General features: G+C 38.4%; 1 protein-coding gene across 2 annotated transcripts in view; it reads left to right on the forward strand.

The window, feature by feature from the left end:
• LOC103462363 (protein sidekick-1) overlaps positions 1 to 21060 on the forward strand; it is a 592150-nt gene extending 571090 nt beyond the window's left edge. For both annotated transcript variants that reach the window (XM_081607811.1, XM_017305213.2), the window contains 9 exons: positions 4254 to 4440; positions 4528 to 4665; positions 4744 to 4905; positions 7124 to 7249; positions 7694 to 7858; positions 11689 to 11826; positions 13521 to 13641; positions 13721 to 13850; positions 18109 to 21060. In XM_081607811.1, the coding sequence (XP_081463937.1) occupies positions 4254 to 4440; positions 4528 to 4665; positions 4744 to 4905; positions 7124 to 7249; positions 7694 to 7858; positions 11689 to 11826; positions 13521 to 13641; positions 13721 to 13850; positions 18109 to 18414 (1473 nt within the window). In that variant the 3' untranslated portion in view covers positions 18415 to 21060. The remainder of the gene's footprint in view (positions 1 to 4253; positions 4441 to 4527; positions 4666 to 4743; positions 4906 to 7123; positions 7250 to 7693; positions 7859 to 11688; positions 11827 to 13520; positions 13642 to 13720; positions 13851 to 18108) is intronic.
• Positions 21061 to 22690: the final 1630 nt, after the last annotated feature.

The following is a 22690-nucleotide window of genomic DNA, read 5'->3' on the forward strand; positions in this document are numbered from 1 at the left end:
ATCAGAGTTAAGGACAGAAATGTTAAAGAAAGGAGTGTAATATTTGCAGAGCGAAGGAATGAGACGTAAAAGTGGTTCCCCTAGAATCCAGATCAAAGAAGATGTAGGGATGGTGTTTAAACTGTCGGATGGGCAGGTTTAGGTTTGAAGAGCAGGGTGTAAAGCACTGGAGGGGGATAAGAGATTAAGATGAAAGAACAAGAGCAAAGAAAGAATAATAAATAAATTTAGAGGTTGTGACTTCTTTCACTGTTTGATGAATAGCTCAGACAACAGGACAAACAGGACTCACAAAGAGGAAAGGCGACAGCTTGGCTGGTTATACCTGTGATTCTTAGTAGGTTTTGATTTCAGATAAATGTTTCTCTCTGCTTTGTTGAATTCTTGTCTTTGTTGGGTTAATCTGGGTTTTTTAAGCTCCTGTTGAATGTTTCTGCTCTTTGTTCAGTCAGTGTTCTGCACAACTGTCTCTCCTGCTCTCAGTCTCTGATCAACAACTTGATCTTCATGGCTCCTGTGCTCCCTCATGATGCAAGTTTTTTTTTCTTTGTTCAGTGCTAGATTCTCTTTGTTCCTCCTTTCTGTCTGGTGGTTTTTTTATCCACCATGCCAAGTCAGCTTCTACACATTTTTCCTTGGCAGTCAGCTTGTTTAGTTTTGTACTTATCAAAGATTAGTGGTCGTACCACCTGCCAGTCTTCATTCTGGTTCTGCTGCATTCAGGGCCTAAACCTCTGAACCATATATAGTGATAATACAAAGCTGTATTTGGTCTTTAGGTACCATTTAACCTTTATTATGAGAGGCAGCAAGTTGTTAAATGCCTGGTCTATCAATTGCACCAGAACAGCTCTAGAACTAAGAAAAAGTCTTAAGGTTGTAGTTTCTTCTTTTGCAAAGCCAGATGTTCTTGGGCCACATTTTAACCCTTGGTAAGCCTGTATCCAGAACAATCAAATAATCAAACAAATGTGTATGAATGGTGCTATAGAAAACTTGTCTTTCCAGGTATATTTGTATACATACAATCATATTCATTGAATTTGTGTTACTTTTCTCAGTAACAAAGTGTTTATTTCTGTTAATTATGCAGCTATTATGTTATTATTGCAGCTAAAGAAGACACATTTAAGATTAGAATATTATATCAGACACATAAAAAACATTTTTATTATGTAAATGTGGGACTAATGAGAAGTATGTTGAATACCTTCTTAAAGTTTATTTTCCAAAGGTACCTTTAATCTGTCTGATAAACGAACTTTGATCACTTCTTCTAGTCTATTTGATATTTGATATTCATATACATACTGCATATGTTTATACTTGCAAATATATATATATATATATATATATATATATATATATATATATATATATATATATATATATATATATATATATATATGTACAGTATTGTCCGCACTATAAGGCGCACCTAAAAACCTTCAATTTCTTCAAAAGCCAACAGTGCGCCTTATAATCCGGTGTGCCTTACATATGGACCAATATTGAGACACAATAGGTCTAGCAACTACGGTAAGCAACCACCGACTTCATTTTCTCGCATAGAAGAAGAAGTGCGCGGTGCATGCTGGGATAGTTGTCAGAACGCTGGTTTGTTAATAAAGTTTGACTGACCTATCTACCTACCGACCGTCTAGAGTCAGGTCGTCTGCAGGTCATTTAGCACCACGTTCTCCACCAACATGCTGTGTGTGAACGGAGAAGGGTGACCATCGTCCAGCCTCGCCCCGGCCCAGTCGCGGAAGGCTCTCCTCGCCGACCGGAGACGGACTGTTTTGTTGACATTCCGTTTAGTGCAGCTCCATCTAGTGGATGCATAACGTAACTACAGCCTCTACTGTAGTGTCTATTCTATGCGCTTCAAAATGCGGTGCGCCTTATACATGAAAAAAGTTTTAAAATATACCATTCATTGAAGGTGCGCCTTATAATCCGGTGCGTCTTATAGTGCGGAAAATACAGTATGTAAACAAAATTGACTTAATTTTATCATAAAATAACCTCAGTAATTATGACTCAGATTTCAAATCAAGATTGTACTTCCCAAAGAAAAAACCTCTCTGAAATCAACATAGGGCGGTATGAAAGTTCAGTTGCCGCCTTTGCTAAATCTCAAAGGTTCTCAAAAGTTTCTGCAAAGCGCCCTGTTTCAAAAACCTCTAAATTGTTGCAACGCCCCCCTCCCCCCCTTCTCTCTCTCTCTACTTCCCTTTCTCAGAGGAGGGAGATGTGCAGCCAGCTCTCCATCTAATGGGTGAATTGAGTTTCCTAAATCTGATGGGATTTTACCCTGTCCAGAACTGAAGTAAACTCTGTTTAAGCTGGCCACCTTATATTTTGCAGTTCTCACTAAATAGAGCAAGACATATCCTGTTTAAATGGAACTTCCTTCTGTGTGCTGAAGATAATATATACTATGATCTTTAGCTGATTGTATCAATAAGTTATTGTGTATCTCATTTTAGTAGGAACTCCTAGAAGAAAAGATCTGGTCAAATGCTGCCCTCAAGTGCTGCTCAGAAGCTGCTACTTTCAGCTTTGGAAGCACTAAATATGGATTATGGTGCTCCATAGTGCTATATATTCTGAATAACAAGAAAATTGAGCCATTTGTTTACCTCTCTACAGCAGTTTTATTTCCCAACTGCAACAACACGTTATTTTTTTGAAAATGCTAAATAGTGCGTTCACCCAAAAATATATTTCAATGTCAGCTTTTGTGACAAATTAAAAAATGTAAACCATTTATTAAATATACCAGTCTTATGTTGCTATTTGAAAAGTTATTGGCGTATTAGCAAAGTATCAGACTTTATGTACAACTGAGTGAACACTCTGGGTTGTATTCAGGTGTTCTCAGACACCAAATGCATCTTGTATTAATTATTACACTGTGCTTTTCAGCACATCATTGTGATGAAGACCAGGGGTTCCATCCCATATTGATTATTGATGTTATGTTATTTATTTACAGTTCAAATGTGTTTTGCATCACTTCTTTATTTCAATTACATTGTGACATTTAGTGAACATTCTTTTGGGTAGGGAGACTGGCCATCTTTTCTGTTCAGAGAATGTGGGGGAAAATGTCAGTTTGTTTCTGATTGGTTTAATTTGAGTTAATTGTTTCAGTACTTGCCTTTCTGGGTGTGTCTCAGCCAGGTGGAGCAGAAAGGGAGAAGACTGGCTCTGGATCAGTCTCTATAAACACCACAGTATCACCTTCTGGCTGCACATCAGACAATGATTAATTTGCTGTTCCTATATAGTTTATCTGAGATAAAAAGAAAAGGGTGCAAAAGTTCTCAAAGACAAAATTGACTCAACAAATAAAGCTAGGCTTCAGAAAAGTGACATGAGTCAAAGAAAATCTTCAGTGACACCAAAACTACCAGAAATATATTTAGATCTATTTTTCTTGCCATTAACGTGGAAAGTATATGCTTTTTAGCATAATTTTCAACAAATATTAGCCTAATAAAACATACAACAGTTGTATGCTTTTCATTATTTGAAACCCAAAAAACAGAAATAATTTGTTGGTTTCTTAAAAATGACCAAAAATATTCCTAAAGCAGATGTCATCCCCTGAGCTCTCCCATCAATAGCCCATTGATTTGATCAAAGATTTTCCGCAGTGCTGTTGTGGTTTAGCCAAGTAGGAGGGATGACCAATCCAAGATGGCCGCCATATTTCCTGCGCCCGAGAAGTCAATGTGAGGTCTACTCTTTACTGTCTGTAGTCTGCACCCTATTCTAGATCCGCTCCTGTTTAGTCATACTCCTAGCTTTGTGTTGTCACCCTGTGAATTTTATACCACAGGGAGAGGATGACGGGTCTCTGAGATCTATCAGGGTTGTGTAAACACAATAAAAAATGTAGATGTTTTATCACTTAACGTATAGTTAGTTGTTCCATGCTCTTCAAGTTTCCACATGATGGATTGAGCTGTGTTCTATGTTTAAAGCTTTGAATATTCTTTTACAACATTCTCTGACCTGCTGTGTTTCTTCATGCTGTTCATTCATTGAAGTTCTCTAAGTAACCTTTACTCTACAGTTGGATTTATCCTTAAAACTAGATTACATGCAAATTTACGATTTAGGTGAATTTTAAAGCACTTGGTTACACTGAGTTATATTTAGGGTTTTCAGTTTGAATGAGGCTGAATACAAGGTTTTTTTGGAATGGCAGCAGTATGAATCTATTGTTTACTGTGTTCCAGATTCATTACTGGGAAAGAGACAACCAGAACCAAACTGAGAAGATGAAGGTGATTTTTGTCCCAGATACCCATGTTCACCTCACAAACCTGACCAGCTATACACCATATATGGTCACACTGACAGCCTTTAACGCTGCTGGGGATGGACCTCCCAGTGAACCCTGCGGGGCCCGGACCCTGCAGTCTGGTAGGAAGTTCGTTACAAATCAGTTCCCTGAAAACTAATCCATAAGGCAGCGTGTGCTCTGATCTCCCTGGTCTGTTTGTTCCGCAGCGCCCAGTCAGCCGAGCTACCTGACCTTCTCTGAAGTGACGGAGGGGAGTGTCAACGTGTCCTGGGGAGCTCCACTCACTCCCAATGGACAAGTGGAAGGCTACCGGGTCATCTATCAGCCCACCGCTCCTGTACAAGGTATGCACAAAAACAGACACTCACTCATTAAAGGGCATGTCTGATGTTACAAAGTGGTTTCTCCTCAAAAATCTGCAGGAGTGAGTAAAGTGGTGACAGTTGATGTGAAAGGGAGCTGGCAGCGATGGCTAAAAGTTCGAGACCTGATCAAAGGAGCAACGTATATGTTTGGAGTTCAAGCTCTCACAGTCAGTCACGGATCAGCAGTGGAAGCAAACATCACAGCTCAACCTGTGAAAGGTGAGCAGAGCTGACAGAAATCTCTACATGTTGTCACTTTAGACTTTGCTTCAACTCAAATGATTTTATTTAGAGTACTTAACATTCAAAGTATCTTTTGGTGTTTTGTTTAGCAAAGATTTAGATATCACCAGCTGAAAATCTTTTTAAAAACTAAGATTTGACTTTAACTGCAAAAATATTTGTTTTACCTGTATATTGATATACAGGTATGAAGTTTAACCCTCCTGTTATGTTCGTTTCTGAGGTACAGCAATAATGTTCGTGGGTCAATTTGACCCAGGGAGAGTTTTATCATGCAATAGTGTCAGGAACCAAAGAATTCCTCCAAAACATTTCTTTATCTGATTATTAACTCTAATGCTAACCATCTCAATCAAAATTTGTGCAATTATGTTTTTTATTTCTCAGAAATTAAGGATTAATGACGACAACTTACTCAATTACTCATTTGGACATAAAAAATGGGATTTACATTTTTTATGTCCACTGAAAAAAACCTAGACACAAAAAAACAATAATTTCCTTGAAAGTGATCTTTGGTAAAAAATTTTATATTACATTTAATTTTTTTTTTTCAAAGGGTGATCTTTATAATTGAACTTGAGACACACATACTGTTCCGGGTTAAATTGACCCGCCAATTAAAATCCAGATAAATGGATCATGCAGAGAGTATTTATGTTTTCCTCCACTTCTACTGAGTGTCCACTCAGTGTGGGTGGAGTTTTCCCACGGGAACAGAATAGGTTCCCGTCAAAAGTTGTATGAACACCTGCTTTCTCGCAGTTCATTGTGAAGTAAAGAGAGTAGGGAGAAAGTGGGTTTGTGTGTGTCTGCGTGTGTGTGCGTGTGTGTCTGTGTGTGTGTGTGGTGTGTTGTGTTTGTGTGTGTGTGGTGAAATAAGGTTCATAGCTGTAAGGAAACAAACAGAATTGGACATTTTTAATCTTTTTTTGCACTTTAACTTGACTGCCGGGTCAAATTGACCCGAACAGTATCGATGTAACAAGTAGACGCAGGGGGGGCTGCAAATGTGTAAAATGAATACATTTTCAATTTATATGTAGAGTTCACCTATTAAGACAAATAGAAAAAGTTTCATGCAATAAAAATACTTGCAACTATTTTAAAAATATTTTTAAACTTTGAAACGGGTCAATTTGACCCGCAACATAATAGGAGGGTTAAATACAAGTAATCTTTAAATACGGGTGCCAAGGTATACAGTTAAGCCCAAAATGATTCATACCAAATTTATTTTTAAAATAAAATTTTAAAATAAAATAAGGAGGAGACTTTAGCTTCCATTTTGGATTTTCCTTCTGATTCAAATCTGGACTCTCCCAAAAGTTAACATTACTTCACACCAGAAATTAAGTATAATTGGATATTTGACATCGAGAGGAGCCAGATGAGGTGGCTTGGGCATCTGGTTAGGATGCCTCCTGGTGAGGTGTTCCAGGCACGTCCCACCGTTAGGACGCTCCAAGGAAGACCCAGGACACCCAGGAGGGACTATGTTTCTCAGCTGGCCTGAGACGCCTTGGGATTCTCCCGGAGGAGCTGGAACAAGTGGCTAGGGAGAGCCTTCTTAGGCTGCTACCACCACAACCCGACCCCGGATAAGCCGGGCCGGGCCAGGCTGGGCCAGGGCCAGCTGTTTTTGACCTGTTCTTGGTAAATGGTTGCTCATTTAAACTGGTCCCTGCATTCTTCCTTGTTTCAGCATTCCTTACAAATGTCCAACAAGGTTTTGGCCAGTACAATTAATCATCCACAATATTTATACAGTGCATTTTACAAAAGATTATTACAATCACATATACATTCCAATTGATCCTAGTTATCAAACAGTGCAGTATGATAAATTAATCACTTAACGTATTAAAAGGTTTCTATCTAAGGAAACACAGGTTAATGTATTGAATTGTATTGAACCAAACATGAAGTACCAACCTCTGCCCCTTCCCCTCCTGACACAAATAGAAACAAAGTGGAAATGAATACTTATTGTTATTATCAGGACAGTTTTATTTATCGGACCAATACTGATATGTTAAAAAATGACTAATACCAATTGATACTGATGTTGGTGCCGGTGTATTGTGCATTGCTAATAAATTATAGGTAGGATTAAAGTAATTTCTGTGGGTTGATTCTCATTAAAACAACACAAATCAGTACCATGTCTACACGTGTTCCTCTGATACTGAAGGGTCTCCTGGGCCGCCAATGGAAATGTCCATCACCAAGACATCATCTGCCCTCACCATTCACTGGTCAGAGGGAGACATGGGTGCAGCTCCTGTTACTGGTTACGTTGTGGAGGCGCGTCCCTCAGGTGAGCTCTGTTGCTCATTGCTTTGACCTTTGCACTGTCTGCACTGATTCTTTTACTTACTCACATTAAACTGTTCTGAGTGGCAAGTCTCTGCATATCCCATGGAGCAAATCAAGTCAGGCACGATTAAAGACCTGTGTGTGTGTGCGTTCGTGTGCGTTTGTGTGCGTGCGAGTGCGTGCGAGTGCACGTGCGTGAGTGTGCAGGCGCATGAGTGCATGTGTGTAATACAGGAAAGGAAAGAGCTTCAGCACTGTGCGGGAGAGCAATTGTAGTCTTGAATTTTTCTTCTGCTAACAATTAACAAGCCTCTTTATTAAAAGTTATTAAAACAGCAATTACTGCCTCCACCACAATATTGTTACCATCTAAAATGTGTCATTCTTACTGACAACTAACAGTTATATCCATCCACTTGTGTTAATAAAACCTGTATTCCTGTAGATGAGGGAGTCTGGGATTCCTTCATCCGACTCCTCCCTCCAGCCTGCAGGTCCGTCTCTGTGCCACTGGAGCGTCTGAGGTCGGGGGTCAGCTATGAGTTCAGAGTCATTGCTGTGAATCGCTATGGTTATGGACAGCCAAGCGCACCCTCTGTGGCTCTTGCTGGTAAACACACACAGATGTGCAAACCACTGGAGATAATGCTGGGGAAGTTTAGACAGTAGATCCAGCCTGATGGATGCAACATAGAGCAGGAAGATACTGAGGTGATTGGGCTTTTGCTGCCACGTAAAGGCAGAACTGCTTCAGCTACAGCCTGTATAACAGGTCAAACAGAAATCTAAACTCAGATACTTATCAGTTATCTTTAAACATTTAGTTAGCACTTCTAATAAAAAGATCAGAGGAACAGACACTTAGAGTTGTCTTTATTTTCAAAGGATTTGCTGCAACATTTTACTTCTTGTATTCTAAATACACAATATGCTGAATGAGTGTAAAATAAAAAAAACACTACTGTGCTGTTAAAGGGGCAATATTATGTAAAATCAAATACTTTTCTGTGCTTTACATCAGGTTATAATGTTATTCCTTCATTAAAAACATACCGGGAGTGTTCCCTTCTTTCATCCATGTTTAAGAAATCCTTCAAATCTCACACGGCAACCATTCAACTGTTTATGCAGTTGAATGGTTGAATGGAATTGTACCTCCTCAAAAGGCAGACCTCCCCGCAACTTTCTCCTTCAGACTGGCTAGCAGCAGTGGCGGAGCAAGACTTTTAAAGTTGAGGGGGCCAAGGGGAGGCCAGGACTACCTCTGGGGGGGCAAAATTTAAAATGTGTGTATATCTGAGGTATATATATATATATATATAAAGTTTCCTCTTACACTTTGGTCCAAGCAGAGAGAAAACTGCTCCTTGTAAACGATGAAGGCGAGTGAAGTGATGTAATTGAAGTGGAATTTCTTAATTTCATTTATTATAAGTTATTGGAGCCTCAGTCAGTGGTTTGTGTCACTACGGAGAAAAAGTTAGATGCATTTATCTGCTTTATGTGTGATTGGAGATTCAATTAGGTGAATATTAACTAAAAATGCGGCTAAATAGTCTATGTTAATATGTTTTGACAGGTAATTTCACAGGTAAAAATAGTCCGGGTCGGACTAGAATTATTTGCCTGATGGTGGCTCAGGCTTCTAATTAGTTTACATTTAATGAGTTTGGAGCACACAGAGAAAACCTAAAGAGAATGTGATCTACTTATTGTAGTTTAAGTAGAGGAATAACAGCTGATTGTTGAGGGAGGAAAGAAATTAAAGTGCAGATCCGTTAGACAGAAACAAACGCAGTGCGCTGGGCAATAAATGCACATAAATGCTCCACCGTTACGCTCCAATTAATCACACATGAGATGACGAATGCCAAATATACAAAATATAGTTACACTGCTTACGTTAATGGTTGTCTAAAAACAAAATCAGTAAAAACTTAACTGAATTAATATGTCAGATTCCCTCCTCACCATCATCTTGATAAGAACAGAGAGCAGTCCGCTGGTTTCTGACTGATGTAGCGCCGGTGACAGTTGGTGCTCAGACAGTTTCATCTTTACGCACTGAGAACATCGTGGAGCTCATTAATTATACTAAGAACAATATCTGTCAGAGAATCATCTCTGATCTGGACGCTTTAACGGACCAGAGGCTTTGGAGCGCCTGACGCAGCCGATCCGCTTCTGCTGGTATTTCTCCCGCTGAGGGAAGTCAGTGCGGGATCAGGAAACGATCAGAGTTCTGTCGTCTTCTAATCACGTCATTTCGTGAATTGTTACCTGATTTCAAAAACGTTCTTGCAGAGAAATAATAAATGTTTCGTTGGATGACTACAAATTGGAAATAAAATGATTTTTTTCTTTGACGGACAAAGAAAAACCTCTAGCGCCACCTCTGCTCCAAACTAGAACATTGTCGGCCCCTCTTCGGTTTTTCCTTTCTTTTTTTTTTTTCAAAACACCAATAAATAACTCATTAGTGTTTTACCATCACCACCAGGTATGAAGTGCTTTAGCCTTTGAGTTGCACCACAGCGCAGCATAACTGAAACATCCAGGAGTTTTTATGAGTACAAGTATTAAGAAGGCTGGTATCGCGCCTGATCTATTTATTTATGTCATCACATGGACTTATATAAAGTTTTATATATTTTCTTTTCATATATAATTTTTTTTCTTCTTTAGATATTAGGTTGGCTTAGAATGATTCCAAATAATGTACAGGAATGACCTGGTGCTGTTACATGTCAATCATCAGCGGAGGCTACTGGGGGGCCAATCAGATGACAGGGGGGGCACTGGCCCCCCGGCCCCCTCTGGCCCCGCCACTGCCTAGCAGCAATTAGTAAACACCTGATGGAACTGTGCATCTGCAAAGTCTGATTTCATTTGGCAAAAACGTTGTTACAGGGTTAACAGAGGAGCCATGTTGTGATGAGTTTCTGAGTTTCAGAAAGAGCAGGAGTTTTTAAAGAGACAAAGGCCCAATTTCAAGGCATTAAATTATGAAGTTGAATTTCGTTTAAGTCATATTTGATAGGCATAGCATTTTTACAACAAGTGACGGCAGCATAGTTCCTTGATTGTGCCATCATATGGCACTATGCCTGGAAAATACACAATCCTGCCATTTAAAAAAAAATTCCCCATGACATTTTTTTTCTTTTTTTGTCCCACTGATGTGTTTCAGACCATTAAGCAAATTTTAATGTCAGAAAAGGACATTTAGAGTAAATACAAAATACTTTTTTTATGCTGGAGCAGCAAAAGCCCTGATGTTGGTATCCATTGCTATTAAAAGTGGTTTAGAGTCACTTGGATCTTTAATATAAATATATTGCCACAATGATATGTTTGAATAATTTGGGGGAAAAAATATATCAATGCGATTTTTTTTTCTTCAGAAATTGCAAAGCATTTTCTACTATGATGTTTGGACAGTTTCTGCTCTGAAGAAAATATAAATTCACAGAATTGATGAGAAATTATCTGAAATGTTTTTGCAATCATATTATGGAGACAGGTGTTTAAATAATTTCTTGATAGTAATGTGTGGCTGGGTAATTTTCCATCTTTGTTTATCCTAGGGGTGTAGCTTTTTATTTTTTTTCTGTTTTACAGATGGCCAAGTTGGTTTGTACGGAGTCCTTTAGGGAACTCCGTTCCCTCTCAATAATGTACTGATCAGTTCATGAGGCATAACTGAATACTGTAAGCCTTTCTTACGGTGGCCATTGTACTTTCTACTATAACATAAGGCTTTTGTGAGGTTTTTCCATGCATATTAATATCTCGTTGTGAAATATCTGAAATTTTATTTCTTTTTCTTTATAATAGAAATGCACCACAAACCTATGATATAAACAGAAACTTTCCGTAAGAAGATAACAAATAAAAAATACATCCAAACTATTTGGACTTTTTCTGAGTTATCGCAGGGTAATAAGTCAGTTTTGATTGTGTCTCTTTTGTGTTGGTAGTCTAAATAATTAAAGCAGGGGTGCTCAAGTCCAATCCTCAAGAGCTACCATCTTGCAACTTTTAGAAGCATTCTTTCTCCAACAGACTGGGATCAGGTCTGAGCAGGTCTGGTAATGAGCCATTCATTTGATTCATTTGATGGTAGCTGTCGAGGACTGGACTTGAGCACCCCTGCTTTAAAGGGATGTGCAGTTCCATCTCAGACAGACATAAACATGCAGTGAATAAATCGATTTTCAATCAGTTTTTTTTTGCACTAAAGAGTTAAGAATAAACACTGAGGTTCTTTAAATGTGTATACATTTGAAATTTTAAACTGACATCTGTGACTGTATACAAAATAGACCAGCAAATATGGCAGCAAGCATATTGTTAAATTCACTTTTGTAGCACTATGTTCGATAGAATCAAGAATAAATCAGAAATGTTCAATGTCCTAATTCATCTCTCTGCGTGCAGCGTTGTCGGAGCGTCCTTTTTATGAAGAGTGGTGGTTCCTGCTGGTGATGGCTCTGGTGGGCCTCATCCTCATCCTGGTCCTGGTCTTTACTCTGCTCTTGCATGGACACAGCACCAAGTACAAGGCCTGTGGTACAGGTCTGTGCTTCTCTTATTCAACCTTTAAGTCTTTCAGGTGCCACAATTTTGCAGATGATGTTTGTCCTTTTATTTTTATTCTTGAGACAAAGCGTTTTCAGCTTTAGTAGCATCATTACCTAAACATAGTGATTCAGAATAGTCTGTTTTTATGACACTGAAAAGCTGAGACACTATTGGGGCACCTATCCATGTGTTTGTGAAACTGCCTAACGCCGCTTGTTGAGCTGAGAGGTGTAACCTTGTTCCTTCACTCTGATGAATCAGGACAGAGCCCACTCCCAAACATCTGACTGGATTTTTGTTTTCCTCACTTTAATTTATTATTCTCAAATGGTTTTATTTTAGTACAGAAAACTACTCAGACTTTTTTTAGTTGTGGAACTAGCTACATCACTTTGCACTTTTATTATTTAATTTTCCTTTGAGATTAATAAGATATTTTGAATTGAACCAAAGCCAAATAAATGATGAAGATTAGTTGAACCGAACTCCATTTGCTGCATTTCTTCCATCCTGAGCTTTGGAGATTTCCTTTATATTCCATCCTCCTCTTTGAAACAGTGGAAAAGTGACTTTTGCTCCTCCAGTCTTATTTGTCACAGCTTGTGTTATTTTAACATCTTTAATTGCTGTACTATGTTAATATATTCAGTATAATTACTATATTTAACTGTAAAGTTAGCCACTTCTGAAAATCAACACACATTTCCCTTTTCTAGAATGCCATGTGGTGCTATAAAGGCATCACATTTATAGCCCCTAGAAGTAGAAAGGCATGGAGTATTGATTAACATCTAATCAACATAAATATCTTGATAATTAAACTAATAGATGCACCAATTGACTTAACTTGGATTTTCTTAGCATTGTTAGGGTGCCACTTGTGAATTATTTCTTTATGTTAAAATTTGTAATTGATTAATTAACTTTCCGACATAATAGCAGATGAGAGTAAATTATCATAATTGTTGCAATTGCTTAACAGAAAGAAGAAAAGTTTTGTCCTTAATCATCCTCTGCCTTAAAAGGATCCATGTTTAGTTGTAACAATAGACTAATTGAGAAATATTTATTTTAGATGTAAAAGCAATACAATAATAATACTGTAGGCTGCTTATTTCCTATAATTTTGAATAAAATTTGTCAAACAGATGATTACATTATGTGATAAGAAATTATGACTGGGGGATTTATTCAACCTTTTATTTTAATTGCAATGTATTTTATGTGAGAATGAGTCTGCTCACAGATAATCTGTGAAAATATTGATCTCCTCCAGCTCCTCCCTGAGCTGCTGTTGCTGCAGGAAGGCCTTAGTGCTGTCAGTCAATGCTGCTAATGCATTCATGACATTCCCTGCTAGCTGCAGCAAAGCAAAGAACAAAGGGGATGAGCAGTGCTGCATGAGATTGTGATTGACTGTGGTAAGCCCCTCCTCCTGCCTCTGATTGGTTGTTTCTGGTAAGCACTGAGAGCACTGGAAGGAGGCAGAGGAACTTGATTTTTTTCTCACAGATTTTCTGTCTCATACTATACTGTCAAGACATGGTGACAGTTTCAACACATATGTATAAAAATAGCTGAGTAGTGGAGGTAGAATTAAAAAAAACAAGATGTCCTGCTGTATAGAAACAGTAATCTATTGGACCAGCTTCTTCAAATGTCCTTCTCTTTTTCTTATAATCCCACAGGAAAGCACATTACTCCAGGGGAGGAGTCGGTAACCCTCGACAACGGTGGTTTTACTTCTCTGGAGCTAAATAGCAGAACACTCAACACCAAGAACTCCTTCCTCAAAAAGAATGGGACCAGGTTAGCTCTCCCAGAGGATTACACAGCACTAATCCTCATTGGAAGAAAAATAAGTTTCGTCATCCAAATTTGTGTCCAGATCTCCACCCAGGCCCAGTCCAGGTGGGCTCCACTATTCTGATGAAGATATCTGTAACAACTATAACGGAGCCGTGCTCACTGAAAGCACCACACTCACAGAGAAACCCACTGAGGTCTCTGAATCAGAGGTATCTGTGTTTTCTAGTCTATCTTTATGGATGTGGCTTTCCAATGTTTGCCTCAGTTTAAGTTCCTCCTGTTTCTGTTTGGTGTAACTTTTCAATATGTGCCACAATTTTACACCAGTGTGTCTGACTTATGAAGATCAGTTGGTCAGTGCCGGATTCCGCCTCCCTGTGTGATCACTAGTTTTTAACTGATCTGGCATCTTTTTATCTACAGATTGTGTAGGTTAATTCCTCAGAGTTTATGTTTCTACTGCTGTTAAGAAAGTAGCAAACTAATAGCTGTAGAGTGAGAAAGATTAATCCTTCAAATTGTGCCTCAATCAGTTTCGGTTCTGGACTGAGTTCACGGAGCTGAATCCAAAATATGATATAAACTATTCTAACAAGTCTGGAAAAGCAGGGCATTTATTTTTTCAGTTTGGGAAAATATTTGTTTTTCACCACTTTATTCCAAATTCTGTTCTCTAAATCTGTTCATTCATTTATCTATCCATCCCTTTACCCTTAACTTGTCAAGCCATTTGTCCATCTATTTTTTACTTTCTTTCTATCCTTCCTTCCTTTTCTTTTTTTTTCTGGTTTACATTTAAAACGTATCAACTGCTAATGTATCTGCCATAAATCCACTTGGAACGTTTGTGCTCATACTTTCAAAATGACCCCAAAAAACTGAAAATTCTGGAACCACTGTAACATGTCACCAAACAATTGTGATCGATTTGATCCTTACAATTCGGAAGCACTTTAGATTTGGAAGAAAATCTGTCTGATATTGTCTGAGGTGTACTGTCAAAAGAAAGTGACAAGTATTTTCAGTCTTCAGTTTGTGTAACATGTCTCCTGTCAAAAAAGCTGAAAAGAGAAACATAGATTCATGACTGATCTGATTTATTATTATAGTCCTCAAAGGGTTAGTCGGCAAAACAACATGAAGCTCTGCTACCAGGCTTTGACTCGTACAAAGCTTTTAGTCCAACAGAGGAAGCTGAAAAAAGCCAGGTTAATCTCAGTGGATATAGATGCTCTAAGAAGGCTATTTTAGATATTTGTTGTGGTATTACATCGTTGTGCTGTAACTTTGGTTTTGTAGAATAGAATAGAATAGAATAGAATAGAATAGAATAGAATAGAATAGAATAATCTCTGATCATTGTATATAATAAAATGAAATTCCAGATATAACAAAAGGACTAAAAGAATAATAAAAAAATGTAAACATTACTATATTAGACAAATACAGCATAATAAAAATAGTGTACAGTATATGTGCTGATTATATCACATCTTTTATAAATATGTATCATATTACACAGGTCTCACACTTTAGTACCTAGTGAATCTGTGTCTTGCAAAAATAGTCACATGCCTGGAACTTTGACATGCCATAAACTTCTGTGTGTTTTCCTTGAGATGTACAGTTGAAACCAGAAGTTTACATTCACAGAATAGAAACACATATGCACCATTTTGTTTCTCACTATCTGAAGCTAAACCACTTTGTCTGAATGCTTTGTGGCCATTGTTAATTTGGAAGACCAATTTTTAACTTCCAGGCTGATGTCTTTAGATGTTTCCATCCAAATGTAAAGATGGTCATTATAGCCAAACAGATCAGGACATCACTCCAAAAATGAAAGTTACTGTCCTTGTGTGCATTTGCAAACTGCAATGTGGCTTTTTAATGTTTCTTTTGAAGTCATGGCTTCCTCCTCACAGACCACGTTGGTGCAAAACTCCAAGTTTGGTCTCATGTGACTAGAGCACATTCTCCCACATTGTTTGCTGTGTCCCAACATGACTTGTGGCCAGTAACATGTAATCCAGTTACTTTTTTCAAGTAACAAGTAAAATAAGGAACTACAAATTTTTTTTAAAAGTTATTAGATTACTGTTACTCCACACAAGCAGACTGTGATTTTGTTTGTCATCCTCTCATGACAACCATGTCTGTGCATGTGACATCACTGGTCATGGTAACAGACCAAAGCGTAAATCAGCAGCAAACAGTACAGAGTGCAGCAGAACAATGTAGCGTTTAATGCTTGGAAGCGCCGTCATTACCTGTTCGCTCTTAGTGGGAGGAAAACTTATCTCTAGTGAAAACTCTACTTCATATTTGAACAGTAAGCTGCAGAAGCCCAAGAGCCTCTAACTGATTTGACCAATGCAGCTGCCACATCGATTCCACAGGGCAAACCTCTGACAACCCCTCTCCTGCTAAACAGGTGAAAAGAGATTTTTCTAAACTCATTACAATTCCTCTCTCCACTTCAAAAACTGTTAAAAGATGGAAATGGTACTAATTCAGAGGACAGTCAGGAGATATCGATTTAAATTATTTTATATTATCACTGTATTTTACATCTACCGTATTTTCCGCACTATAGGGCACACCATATTATAAGGCGCACCTTCAGTATAGTGATTGGCCTATTTTAAAACTTTTTTCATGTATAAGGCGCACCGCATTATAAGGCGCATAGAATAGGCACTACAGTAGAGGCTGGAGTTACGTTATGCATCCACTAGATGGAGCTGCACTAAAGGGAATGTCAACAAAACAGTCCAACTCCGGTCGGCGAGGAGAGCCTTCCGCGACTGGGCCGGGGCGTGGCTGGACGATGGTCACCCTTCTCCGTTCACGCACAGCATGTTGGTGGAGAACGTGGTGCTAAATGACCTGCAGACGACCTGATTATCAGGCGGGTACGTAGATAGGTCAGTCAAACTTTATTAATAGATTAAACCAGCGTTCTGACAACTATTCCAGCATGCACCGCACGCTTCTTCTTCTACGGGCGAAAATTAAGTCTCCAGCTGCTTACCATAGTTGCTAGACCTATTGTGGCTCAATATTGGTCCATATATAAGGCGCACCTGATTATAAGGCGCACTGTCGGCTTTTGAGGAAATTGAAGGTTTTTAGGTGAGCCTTATAGTGTGGAAAATACGGTATTTTGAATGAAAGAACGCAAACACAAAAATAATTGTGCTTTGTATGGTTAGGAAGAAATATAGTTTAACAGAAGAGAGACTTGATTTTCTTTATCATGAAATATGCAGAAAAAATTCTTCAAATCAGACTTGCATTTGATTACATTTTTTGTGATGAAATGTACATGAAGTTACAAGCCAAACAAAAACAAGTAACTAAATAAGTAATTAAAGTAACTAATTACTTTTAAAATAAGTAATCAGTAAAGTATTAACTGGATTATTTTCTTGGGAAAGTAATCAGTAATTACTTTCCAATTACTACTTCAAGTAAGTTGGCCAACACTCCTTCTGCCAAACCTCAAACATGACTTCTGCTCTTTTTTTCAATCCTGACTTTATTCTATCCATTCTGCATGAAGGCCAGAATTGCAGAATGAACAATCATTCTGTAAACGATAATTCATCTGAGCTGTGGATATAAAGATATGATAGAAAACTTTACCAGTTTGAATTATAGGCTGAAGTTGACTGCATTGCTCGGTGACTAGTGCCAATTTGAATGTATGATTGGATTGAGGTGACATGTTGTGAATTACCACTAACTATATAAATAAACCACTTATGTAGCTTTTTTATTATTATTTAATTTGATTTGATTTTATTTATTTTTTATCTTTTTTATACATTTTAAACTCAGTTACCGTAGTTGTCTTGGATGTTATCTACATATATTAGATTAAAGAGTGATCCCACTTTTAATTTTTTATATTCACTTTAAAATTAAGCACAACTTTGTGTAGTTTTGTTACACAAAATCTATGTATAATACAATGAAGTTTGTTGTGGTAATTTATGGTATTTAAAGAGACTTAATGTTTTATGTTGAAAGTCTGTTTGAAGACTGAGATGATTGAGATCAACATGTTTATGACTTTGAGGGGACAAAATTTTCTTCTTTAGATTTTAAAGAATAAACTGATGGATACATGATGGATACATCATTTCTCCAAATGATGAATACATCATTTGGAGAAAAGTTTTCTGAGTCGGTTTGCCTTTGTTTTAATTAGCCTCTAGCGCCCTCCAGAGGGCAGCAGCTCAGATGTGTTGAAAGGGAGTTTATTCGTCACTTTTTCCTTGAGCCAATGATCCCCTCAACTTATTTGGAAGTCTGCTTTTTATAGAGATTCAAATATGTTTTAAATGCAGAAAAATATCATAGAATAGCATTTTTTTCTGTACCAGCATTTTAGTTTTCCTGTCTTACTCTTGTTCCTGTAATAACTGGCAAGTTGAAAAGCATCTTGTTGTTTGTGTGCAGCTAACGGACAGCGACTACGAGGATGAACAGCCAAAGCACTCCTTTGTCAACCACTACATGAGCGACCCCACTTACTACAACTCCTGGAAACGGCAGCCCAAGGGCCTCAAAGGGACAGGGAGTCCGTTTGCCTACGAGGAGTGTGCCACCGCTGACACTGAGCCCTACTATCAGACGGTGGTGACTCAGCACAGCACAGGGGGAGCTTACACACCCACAGGGCAGCCTGCGCACACACACATCAACCCCAACACCAACCCGCCGGGGTCACGCACTCCTGTGACAGGGTTTTCTTCCTTCGTTTGACTCTAGAGACGGTGTTTGCACAAAAATGCACACACACACACACCCACACATGGAAGAAAGGGGGTGCTGCCATGTGTTAGGGCTGAAGGAACTGGGAACAAAGGAGCCGTCATTCCCCAAAGAACTAAAATCACACTCCTTACTCGCCTTCGTCTCTGCTCATGAAGACCCTGTGTTCAATGTGCGCTCTTTTTCTTAGTGTGCTTAAATGCACCGTTACCGTCTTCATTTTCCACAAATTCTCACCAGCTTATTTAACCAGATACTGCTGTCTACTCCAGAGAGTCTCCACAGAGAGCCGTAATGACTGTATTTATGTGTTGAGCCCATTAATGTCTTGCTAAGACCCCCCCTGAAGCTAAAGGAAGCTGGAACTTCTGCACAAAACTTCTCGTCTGTTTTCTGTACCTACACTTAAGTGCACAAGTCCCCACTTAACGCCCTATTTGATGCGCTATTTCAGCATCTCCAGCTGAGAGATGGGAACTTAAAGGCTGTGGGGGAAAAAAAACTGCACACAAGTGAGCAGGTTTTTTTTTTCCACAGACTGGTCCATGCACACAAACACAGCGCTGCCAGCTTTCAGATACCACAGCAGACAAGAGAAGAAAGGAGAAAAATGTTTGATAATCACAGCTTTTTGAATCTGAAACGGACAGAGTGAGCATGAGCAGATGTTTTTCAGCACTTACCTGCAATGTCAGAGTGTTGAGCAGTTTGGTAGAGTGATGTTTGAATTGGAATACAGTACTTTGAAATATGTTCACATTTTGTCACATTGCGACCTCAAAATCCAGCTTGCATTATTAGAATTTTATGTGAAAGACTATTACAAAGTGGTGCATACTTGGAAAGTTGAAAGAAAAAGGATAGTTTGCAAACTTCCCAAAGAAAAACAAAGTGTGTTACACATTTTATTCAGTCTCCTTGCATCAGAACTTTTGCTGCAGCCACAGCTGCACAACTTGCAAATCTACAGATTAAAAGTAGTAAAAACAGCTGCTGCTCAGACAGGATGGAGAGCAGCTGTGAACATTCTTTTTTCATTCTTGGATTAAATTTAAATCTGGACTTTGACTGAGCCATTCATGATAAGACATTATCTAAACAATGTGCTGTCTGGATGTTTGCTTAGGGAGGTGCGGTTGGAAGGCTGACCCCAACCCTTTTTTTACTATCCTGTTTCTGCTGGAGAAGCATCCCCAAAGAATAATGCTGCCACCGTCCTGTGAGTGCATTCAGGTTGATGTGCAGTTTTAGTTGTCTTATAACCCCAACTCCAATGAAGTTTTAACCTATATTCAGTTGAATTCACTACAAAGACACAATAATATTCAAACAGGTAAACTTTTTTTCCCCCTAATATTCACTTATTTGGATTTGATGTCTGCAACACATTCCAATGAAGTTGAGACATTGTTTTACACAATAACATCCGAACTTCACTAGAATTGGGTTTATTTAAACATATTAACAATTTACATTACATGTAAATTTTGGAATCATCTGACTAGAGTAACATCATCCACAGGTTTGCTTTTTCCTCTGTGCTGGTTCTATTTTTAGTTGGTGGACTGAACAGAGCTCTGTAAGTTTTTCAAAAATTGGGATTGTTTTATAACCCAACCCTGCTTTAAACTCTTCCACAGCTTCTCCATGACCTGTCAGCTGGGTTCTTTGGTCTTCATGCATTTACACTGACAAGAAATTACTCCCAGGTGGACTACATTTACTAAGTATGTGACACTGGATTTTATTTATGGGTATCAGAGTGAAGAGGGTTAATATAAAAAGCAGCACACCATAATTAAATTATTTTTGTTCAAATTTTCATCATCATTTACCCTTTTTTGTACTATTCTATGTTTGTCCAACCCCTAACTTCATCCCTCTGGAGTTTGTGCTTTTAATGTCACAAATGTTAAAAAAGTTAGACATATTAATAAGGTATATGGAAAAATTTGTTTTTTGTTTTTTGAGTTTTTACTGTGTACTACCTGTCCTCCTTTTACCGCAACTTCCTAAGCCATAATGCTGGCACTGAGCTGAAGCCCCAAACATTTCATCTTCATTTTGCTGAGATGTCATTTTGTTTGTCCAGGTCTTGAGTGCGACACGCGTGCCTACAAGCTAACGTGTGAAACAGCTCTGTGCTCACTAAACCTGCGCTAATATCTATGAAGTTCACTACACAGCAACATGTGCCATAGTGTGTGTGTGTTTGTGTTTTTAAGATGGATTTTGTACATTTAAGCCCTTTTTACTATTGTGTTTTATGTAGTTCTGATGTTTATTTAGTTTGAAAAAGCAGAAAAAGAACACAGGAGGAAGTGCTGGAGGGAAAACGGGCCTGATTTCACATTTTTTAAAAATCCAGAAAAATGGACAGAGGAAGGAGCAAGAGATGCTTCAGAGGAGTATTGTTCAGATTTGAATGGTGGAGCTCCCATAGGCTGAACCTTGGTTTAACATTCAGGTGTCAGGTGACTGATACTCTCTGATCTGTTTCTCCACATGTAAACAAAATTCATCTGTAAGTTTTTGCTTCTGATTGATTTAAAGGTTCTCTGGCCAAGCAGCAGTGTTTCTGACTCTGACATGCTTATTTTCAGCCCCATACAGTGTGAATAAATGGTCATTGTATAATAGCGTGTTAGTGAGTCTGTAAAAAGGAAGTGCACATTATTACGTAGACAGAATTACAGATGTGGCCCAAGATATCAAAGTAAAACTGTGTTGTTCTGAAAAGTTAAAGGAGTAAAAGAGGAAAGGTACATCATAAAGAAACGCTGAACAGGTAACTGAATTATTAAACAGTGAGGCAAGAGCTAATTACACTGAAAAATGTTGCATTTATCACTATGCTGGTGTTCGCTTTTTGATCTCAGGGTTAAAAGTGCAATCACTACTTTAATTACACAAGAATAGCAAAAACATGCATCTAAACTTAAAATTGAAGAACTAAAATGAAAAATGCGTATGTCATTGTTTGATGGTCTATAACATGGAACTTTCCGTCTATAATTAATAGTAAATATAAATCAGTGAAAATGCTACCCGGCATTCATTACTCTCACAGCAGCTAAATGAAATGAAATTTCCAGATTTACTGGCATTGATTAGCTATTCCTGAGTGACCGGAAGGTGGAACTTAATTATTGAAACCTCTGACATTAAGAACTTTTTTTCTCTTTGCATTTAAATTAAGTGTAGTCTTCTTGAACTTTAATGAGCTCTCAACACTTTATATGTGTCTCTCACATCTGGCAAGAGATTAGTTTAGCCTGAAGGATTTTAAATCAATCCTTCCAACCAAGAAAAAATACTTTGTTTTATTTGTCTTTTTTTTCAGCTCTCACTAAATTCTTTCCCTAAGTTGATACAGAGGAAGACTCCAGAACTACCATCATCACTCTAAAGGTTCTGCTGGTCACTTTTACTTTTTTTCATCTTTAATGTGTCCTGGAACTGAAATCAATCTGAGCTAACCGAGTGAAAACACAGCATGCAGTGTGTTTGTAGACAGAGGCTGATCAGCAGAGCTTTTTACCTGGACCCTCTGTGTTTTCCTGCTGATGTCTGTCCCTAGACAACAGGAGGACAGATTACTTAAACCTAAGAGTTAGCCTACGGCATAAACACCCAAATCTACGAGACAACTGGGATTTTAGATGGCTCTGTTGCTACGTTTCTGACTCCAACTGGACAAACTGGAAGTTTGACTGCAGGCATCTTCCACCCAGATAGTTGATTTCGAACAAGAAACAACAATAAGTGGTGGAGATGAAGAGTTGCTGCTTTGAAACCTCAATAGAGATTCAAAGCAAGTATTGCTTTTCAAACCAGTTTGGGGTATGTGTTTGGGATTATTGTCCTGTTAGACACCAAATTGTGTCAAAGTTCCCATCATCTAGCTGTACTGAGGTGAAGTAGAGTTCCATCCATTTTGTGCAGTGTACGAGAAAAACATTAAACCCAATGCCTCAGTAAACCCAATGTAGAACTTGCTGGACTGTGGATGATGGCCATGGTGTTGAAGCAGCTTCCAGGTCATGGCGGGCTGTCGGTGTTGAACCACTTTCCTTTAATGAAAGAAAAGAGGAATGGAAAACTGGCAATCAATGAATCAGGGGTTGTGGGGGGCATCTGCTGCAATGGGAGTAATTGAGACTGATTAAATAAATATGAAAGAGCTATGATGGAACATCGTCTGAGGAATGGAGGTGAAGAGATGACATCACACGGAGATCAGGTATCGGCTATAACTAAACTGAAT

This window comes from Poecilia reticulata, chromosome 1 (genome assembly GCF_904066995.2).
Source record: "Poecilia reticulata chromosome 1, P_reticulata-male-v2, whole genome shotgun sequence".
Lineage (NCBI taxonomy): Eukaryota > Metazoa > Chordata > Actinopteri > Cyprinodontiformes > Poeciliidae > Poecilia > Poecilia reticulata.